The sequence below is a fragment of the Ovis canadensis genome, chromosome 15 (assembly GCF_042477335.2).
Source record: "Ovis canadensis isolate MfBH-ARS-UI-01 breed Bighorn chromosome 15, ARS-UI_OviCan_v2, whole genome shotgun sequence".
NCBI classification, from domain to species: Eukaryota; Metazoa; Chordata; class Mammalia; order Artiodactyla; family Bovidae; genus Ovis; species Ovis canadensis.
The window spans coordinates 36,557,373-36,565,085 of record NC_091259.1 but is presented as its reverse complement, the minus strand read 5'-3'; the positions used below and the strand labels follow the sequence as shown (position 1 = coordinate 36,565,085).

At 51.5% G+C, this 7,713-nt stretch overlaps 1 protein-coding gene across 1 annotated transcript; it reads left to right on the top strand.

The window, feature by feature from the left end:
* Positions 1-567: 567 nt before the first annotated feature.
* On the top strand, positions 568-6,343 carry SMIM35 (small integral membrane protein 35). The gene is made up of 5 exons (XM_069553289.1): positions 568-586; positions 1,885-2,001; positions 3,257-3,290; positions 3,975-4,109; positions 4,966-6,343. The coding sequence occupies exons 1-4, from the start codon at positions 568-570 to the stop codon at positions 4,072-4,074; spliced, it is 270 nt and encodes an 89-aa protein (XP_069409390.1). The 3' UTR covers positions 4,075-4,109; positions 4,966-6,343.
* The last annotated feature ends 1,370 nt before the right edge of the window (positions 6,344-7,713 follow it).

Here is a 7,713-nt window from a genome sequence, read left to right as displayed (position 1 = left end):
GGGAGAATGAATACATTAGATGCATGGCTGAGTCCCTTCACTGTTCACCTGAAACTATCACAACATTGTTAATTGGCTGCACCTCAGTACAAAATGTTTTGGCATTAAAAAATAAATAAAAATAAAATTTAGAAAAAAAGAGAACAGTCTCATCGCTTGATGATAATAATGACGACAATAATAATGATGGTGGCGCTAGTGGTAAGGAATCCGCCTGCCAGTGCAGAAGACGTAAGAGACCTGAGTTTGATCCCTGTGTTAGAAAGATCCCCTGGAAAAGGATCTGGCAACCTACTCCAGTATTCTTGCCTGGAAAATTCCTTGGACAGAGGAGTCTGGTGGGCTATAGTCCAGGAGGTCAGAGTCAGACACGACTGGGCGTGCACACACAACCTTGACTGAGCACTTCCTGTATGTCAGGTCCACTCCCAAGTGCTCTGTATACAGCATCTCCATTAATCACCACCACAACTCCATGTGTATTGATTATTATAGTAATTTTTCATAAGAGCAAATTGAAGTCTAGTGAGGGAGAGGGATTTCCTCAGGTCCCACATTTTACAAACGATGGGTGTGGGCTTCAGACGCAAGCCTGGTGTACACCAAAGGCTGTACCTCCTGGCCTCATGGCAACACCTCTAGAGCCTGAGGATACCAGGCCCTGTAGATGGGGAATTACTCCATTCTTCTACACTCCCGGCCCCTCACCCAGCAAGAGTGCGCTGTCCCTCCTCTTCCTGCCGTGCCCTGGGAAGGGCTGAATCATCCCCGTTTGTCCCCAAGGTCAGCCTCTCTCTGCAAATTTGGCTTCCTACTTTGCTTCTGCTTCAGTAGGTTTCCAATCTCTCTCTCTTCTTCCTTCTCTTTGTCTCTTTTTCTTGGTGTGGCTTTACAAATAAAATATAAATTTAGCTGAGAGCTCATACCACAAAAAGGGAAGAAGTGATAAGTATAAGCAGCAAATAGAACCCAGGGGGTTAACACCCTGCTACCACACATGAAGGTTTTGTGGGGAAAGGACTGAGGATCTGTGCGTCTTTGCTCTTGGGGGCATTCAGGCTGCCTTTGCTGCTTCCTGCAGAGATGTCCTGGGCTCCTCCCCAAAGAGTAGTGTCTTTATCAACAAGTAGAAAGCTGCAGCTTCGGGAAGGTGTCCCAGCTCCAAATTGTCTCTACTGTCAGAGGACTGCTACTTTGGAACAACAAGCTAACTCTTAAAAAACAAAAACAAAAACAAATATCAGCCATTGACATCTTAGTATAGCTGAGCTGAACCAGCTAGCCCAGATCCAGAGTCTTTTTTTTTTTTTTAAAGATACAGGCACCTCAATGTGCAAAGCAGCACTGTTTTTTTCCCCCTTTTTTGAAGATTTTTTGGATGTAGACCATTTTTTTCGGACACGACTGAGCGACTTTACTTTGACTTTTCACTTTCATGCATTGGAGAAGGAAATGGCAACCCACTCCAGTATTCTTGCCTAGAGAATCCCAGGGATGGGGGACCCTGGTGGGTTGCCGTCTATGGGGTCGCACAGAGTCAGACACGACTGCAGCGACTTAGCAGCAGCAGCAGACCATTTTTTACAGTCTTCATTGAAATTGTTAGAATATTGCTTCATTTGTTTATGTTCTCGTTTTCTGGCCATGAGTCGCATGGGAATCTTAGCTCCCTAACCAGGGATCGAACCCACATCCCTGCATTGGAAGGCAATGTCCTAACCACTGGACCACCAGGGAAGTTCCCAAGATCCAGATTCATAGGGGACAGTCATTTTGATGGCAGTGAGGTGGGAGGAGAGGAAACTTGGAACAGGGTGCAGTCGGTTGAGTCCAGGGCTGTGAGAGGGCTCTGGGCAGCTGGGTGAAGGCTGTGTGTCTCTGCAGGTGACGACTCCATCAGCACCTTGGGCCTGATCCTCTGCGTGGGGCTGTCGCTGCTGCTCGTGTCCATCCTGGGCTACAGCCTGGCCAAGTGGTACCAGCGTGGGTACTGCTGGGAGGGTGAGTGCGCGCCGGACCTTGCCACCCCAGCTCAGCCCAGCCCCTCCTCTTCCGTGGTGTTTGGCCAGGCCAGATGGGGCAGCAAACTCTTTAGAATGATGTCATGCAAAAATATTTCCTGTGGTGGCAGCAGTGGTCGAGGACTTGGGTGGGGTGGCTGAGCCCCTGAGGCGGCGGGGGTAGGGTACTGGAGCCTTTATTGAATGGGGGGCTCTTCCCATACCCAGCAAGCAGTCAGCTTCCTCCTCCCTCAGAACTCACAGGAGTCCATCTCCCAGGCCTCTGTGGGCCCCAAAGCCAAGTGTGATGGGCTAGACTAGCCAAGCTCCAGATGTCTCTTCTACACCTGGCTCCTTGTCCCCTCTTCTCCTGCCTGTGTATCTCAGGGCCTTCTCCTGAGCTTGCTGATGCTTCAGCCCCACTGGGCATCTCCTGGAATTTGCTGGGGGTGCCCCCAACTCTGATTCACATCTTCATTTCCCACAGGACCCGGGAGAGCTGGGAGGGCGTACTAGAGTCCTGGGGGCTTACCAGGTGGTGCTAGCGGTAAAGAACCTACCTACCAATGCAGGAGACATAAGAGACGTGGGTTCCATCCCTGGGTCGGGAAGATCCCTGGAGGAGGGCATGGTGACCAACTCCAGGATTCTTGCCTGGAGAATCCTGTGGACAGAGGAGCCTGGTGGGCTACAGTCCATAGGGTCGAAAAGAGTCAGACACGATTGAAGTCACCTAGCATGCACTAGAGTCCCAAGAAGCAGAGAACATTTCCTGGATCTGCAGTTAAATTCAACAGCTTCCACGGATGTTTGTTGAGCACCTACTATGTGCCAATGTGCTTGTGCCTAATATGATTAAAAAAAAAATTCCATGTGAAGATGAAATTTTTAGTCTGTGTGTGTGTGTGTGTGTGTTTACAGAAGATATGAGGCTAGAGTCAGAGTTGGAAAGTGGTGGAGTCTGGATTCCAGCCTCCTTCCCAGAGTCATTAGTGCCCTTGATGGAGAGATCCCCAGTGGCAGGATCTATCCTCAAAGAGCTGGTGTTTCTGTCTAGAAAGAAGGGAATGTACCCATGAGTTTGGAGCAGAAAGAAGACACCGAAGGAGGCTGGGAACCTCCCATGACATTCTGAGGCCCAGCCTAGCCACCCACACCTCCCAGACAGGCATGAGGGTGGAACATATGATCCCAGAAGAGTGGTGGGTCACTCTCCCTGGAGGTACAAACCCTTTCTTTTCTGTTTGTCTTTCTAGGGCCTAATTTTGTCTTCAACTTGTACCAAATCCGGTGAGTAGATTCAGGACAGATCGGGGTGGGATGGGGGTGGGGGCTATGTATGCTTGAGAAAGAATCAAAGATGGAGCTCAAACTTATTACTTCCCTTCCCTGTCTCCTCCCCATGTCTCTGAGCAAGCAAGAGAAAAGGGTGGAGCAGGGTCCATGTAGAAAGTTCCACGAAAGGAAACTTTAACACAGACAGAACATGGAAGATTCTAATGACAGTGATCTACTTAGCATTCACCCCTGGGTGGCCATTCATATATTTACTCACCCATCATTTATTCAGTAAAGATTCTACTGCAGTAAGTATTGTGGCCTTAGTTTCTAAGGGTACCAAGATAACTTGGCATAGTATCTGTCTTTAAGCTGCCTGTGGTGGACACCTGCCTGGTTACAGATATAATCTCAGACATAACATGCTGTCCAAAGAGGGGAGCAAATGAAAACAATCAGAGATTCAGGGAGTGTCCTGAGTTATTGCAGGAAGATTCAGAAAGTCCTCCTGTGATAAGTTGTCTCATCTGGTCTCTGCCACACAGCAGGCTTGCTTCTCATCTGGCCCAAGGGTTGGGTAACTCTCATTCTGGAAAATAAGTCAGTGAGTCATGGCTGGAAGTTTTTCCCATGCTCTGGTCCCAGAGAGAGGCCAGGTTCTCAGCCCCCGTAACTTGATTGGATGGTCTTTCTCAGGAACCTGAAGGATCTGGAGATGGGTCCTCCCTTCACCATCAGTGGCCACATTAGCAGTTCAGATGGAGGCTACATGAAGTTCTCAGACAGGCTGGTCTGATGAGGGGAGTGTCAACTTTCTGGAGCCCCAGAGAGGTGAGTGGAACACTGGTGAGCTCCTGAGTGAACCTGATGTCCCAGTGTGGTCCTCAGGTGGTTCAGGCACCCAAGCCTAGCACCAAAGATGGCTTGGAACCCACAGACGATGTGGTTCATCCTCCAGGGAGCGGGTGCTATAGGAGATGGTCCTGAGAGCAAAGACCTGGGATCGTGCTGTCCCTGCCTCCTGCTAGCACTGGGTCGCTCCTTTCACTGTTGTCCACCTGATCCATGCCTTCCTTTCCTTTCTAATCAGATCAAAGTTTTTAGAATGGGGCTTTCTATCTTTGCTCTGAGATGCAGGCTCCAGACGGCCACGCTTTCCAAGAAGCATCGCTGTAGAACTTCTGAACTTGTTGAACTTTCTAAGCCCAGGAGCTGTCCTTGCTTCCTGGCTGGCACACCTCATGGTCACACTTTTCCTTGCCTGCCTTCAAGCCCGTCCCTCTTCACATCACAGTTGCTGTCTCCCATCGAAACCCTTTCTCCTTCCAGCAGTCCCTCACGGACCCTCAGTTTGGCTTCTCTCTCATCTCCACATAGGACCCCACACTCAGCTCCTCTATATGTTTCTCCCTCTGCCCAGATGTGATGGTTCAGAGCAGCAGTCCCCAATCTTTCTGACATCAGGGACCAGTTTCGTGGAAGATGATTTTTCCGGAGATGGGCATGGGAGATGGTTTCGAGATGATTCAAGCATATTACATTTATTGTGCAATTTTTCTCTACGATTAGTACATCAGTTCCACCTCAGATCATCAGGCTTTAGGTCCCAGAAGCTGAGGAGCCCTGGTTTAGAGGAATCCTTTCAAAGACTCATTTCTTTTTCATGTCCCTTTATCTTTTTCTGCAGGAGGAGGCTCCTGGCTCAGAATCCACCCCTTTTGGGCTCCCCTGCCTTCAACTCCTGGGTCTTCAATGCCTGGCCTAGCCCCTCTTGTGAACATTGAGGAGTCTTCTCTTGGGACACCCCAGCCTGCAGCATGAGAGTCCCCGAGAGAGTCAGACCTCTGGGAACAGAGTCTGTGAAGTCACAGAGGCTTTCTCACAGAAACCAAGAGACGGCCATTTCCTGAGGAGGAGGGGCTGGTTCCTGGGGGCGGCTGAGCCTGTGCCCACAGGTTCCAGGTGCCCTGGAGAGCAGAGCCCTCCCAGCTGGGCGGCGTGGGTGGGGCTTGGAGATTCCGGAGGGGAGCTCTCCATTGGGCATCCCCAGCCACTTCCCCTGGGGGACTGACACCGGGGCCAGAAAACCTGTCATATCCTCCATAGGCAAAGTCATGTGGGAGGAAGGGTCATTCCAGATGCTTTTAAACCTTCCTACCAGAAGTGAACTTATCCTGAGAGCTGTATACTGAGCTTAGGCCTTGACTCTGCCCTGCCCCCCTCTGCCCTTGGTTCTGGCACTTTCTGCAAGTCTCCCCACCTCACTCCCCAACCCCTCATGCCCTCCCACACATCTGTCCACCACCTGTGTCTGTTTCCCTTGCTACTGACCAGCCTCTGTGCCTCTCAGACAATTCTGAGGGCAGTGCTGAGAACAGTCTGGAAACAAATTCTTATATTTAGGTTCCTGTGATGGGGAGGGCCTGGTGTAGATAGCTGTCTCTCCCATTTACTCCATTTCCTGTGCAAGGCCTGAAATGGTGAGAATGGGGGAAGAGGAACCTAGATTAGCCTGAAATAAACCAGATAATGCACATGGGAAATCAACAACCAAGTATAGCTTAGTGGACAGGAGAACAGTTTGTTCATGAGTCATTACTCCTTCCTCCAGTCTATACCCTACCGGACCTGAGGTGGGGCCCAAACTGGGATGTCAGCTTGCATGCTAAGCTGCTTCAGTCGGGTCTGACTCTGTGTGATCCATGGACTGTAGCCTGCCAGGCTCCTGTCCATGGGATTCTCCAGGCAAGAGTATTGGAGTAGGTTGGTGTTTCCTTCTCCAGGGGGTCTTTCCAACCAAGGGATGGAACCTGCGTCTTCTGCATTGGCAGACGGGTTCTTTACCACTAGCGCCACCTGGGAAGCCCTGGGATGTCAGTTTAGTAGGTACTTTATGCAGCGTTGTTCTGTCCAGAGGGACTGAATTCCTGGGGCAGCTGTGGATGGAGCAGGGTCTAATGGGGGCCCTGCCACTGCTGAAAACAGCAGTTAGAGCTACCAGCCACTGGTCTCCCTGACGATGTCTCAGAACAAGGCCAATAATAAACAGAGGCCCAGGACCGTAATAGGTGAGGAGAAAAGTCACTTTTGTCCTCCTGTCCTCTCTTTTCTGAAGCCTGGTTTCTTTCTTGCTTTGGATTCTAACAGACTGACTCACCAGGGCCTGGGGGCCAGTCTCCCGACAGAGCCAGGTTGAGACTTAATAAGCCAAGTCTCTGCCTTTGGAGGTCTTCGGCTGGGCCCCAGTTCCTCTATTCCTGGACAGGTGGATGTGGGGAGGGGCCCCCTAGACTCTGGACCCCTCCCTTCCTTGAAGGCCCATTGGGAGAGGTGCGGGGAGGGGCTACGGGCTGACGTGGTGTCCTTCCTCCTTGCATTTCAGTTCTGAGGGCTGAGCCCCATTGCTTAACCCAAGGGGGTGTCCAGTCTCAGTAAACACTCAGCTGAGCCCTGCTCAGTGCGGATCCTGGGTCCGCAGCCCTGGCAGGGCCTCCCTAACCCCTGAAAGCGCTCAGAACTCAGTGACCTGGGGAAACCTCAAAGACTAGGGTCCAGGGCCCAGGTGGTCTTGGCCCCAGGTTTGATGGCTGCAGGTAGGGAGACAGGGACAGCTGCCCTAGGCTGGGAGAATGGAGGGTATTTCCTATCCTGGGGAGCGGAACTGAGACCCCGCCACTTCCTCTTTTTGGGTCCTCTGACGTGTTCCCTGTCCTCTCTGCCTCCCCCTCGTTTTCCTGACTTCCGTTGTCTGACTGGCTAGCGCAGCTTTCTTTACCCTGGACTCCACATGTTTCTGTTGGGGGCAGATTCCGGCTCATTCAGAAATGGGGAGGGAGCAGATGTCTAGAAATCTGGCTCCAAGTCTGGTTATATATGCTGGGCACCTTGACCCATGGCGATGCCAGCACCGCCCCCGCCACCGAGGCCCTCCCCTTCCTCGTAATTTTTCTTCACCTCCTTGGCCCCAGGAGCCAGGAGGCAGTCATGGAGGCCCGCAGTTCCATGGACTGGCCGTTCCCAGGCCGCTGACTGCCACCCTCTTCCTCTTTGGAGTCTTTGCCAAGGCTGTTCTCCTGCCTAGAATGCCTTCGACCCCCACCCCCGGCCACATCTAATCTCCATGGCTGGCTCAAGTCTCATCTTTCCTATGGCTTCCCTTGGACTCTAGACTTGATGCCACGCAAGCAGGCAGGGTTAAGTCCCACAGGTTTTTAGTAACCATTAAAAGAGGAGTCAATAGGAGGAGCTTATATATGCCAGCTGAGTGGAAGGAGACACCCACTGTGCACCCGCAGAAGCCTGCCTGGTGCTAGAGAAAGATGCCCAGGTGATGTGAGGAAGAGAAGAAGCTGCTTATACAGTGCAGAGTCTTCAGAGTGCAGTGCACTTCCACACACGCCACTGTGTCTTGAGCCTGGTGGCAGCCTTGTGATGC

Bases quoted from the DNA above. Each gene is read 5' to 3' on its own strand.
- SMIM35 (XM_069553289.1), top strand. The intron at 2,002-3,256 runs GTGAGTGCGCGC...TTGTCTTTCTAG, and splicing joins GCGTGGGTACTGCTGGGAGG to GGCCTAATTTTGTCTTCAAC. The intron at 3,291-3,974 runs GTGAGTAGATTC...GGTCTTTCTCAG, and splicing joins TTCAACTTGTACCAAATCCG to GAACCTGAAGGATCTGGAGA.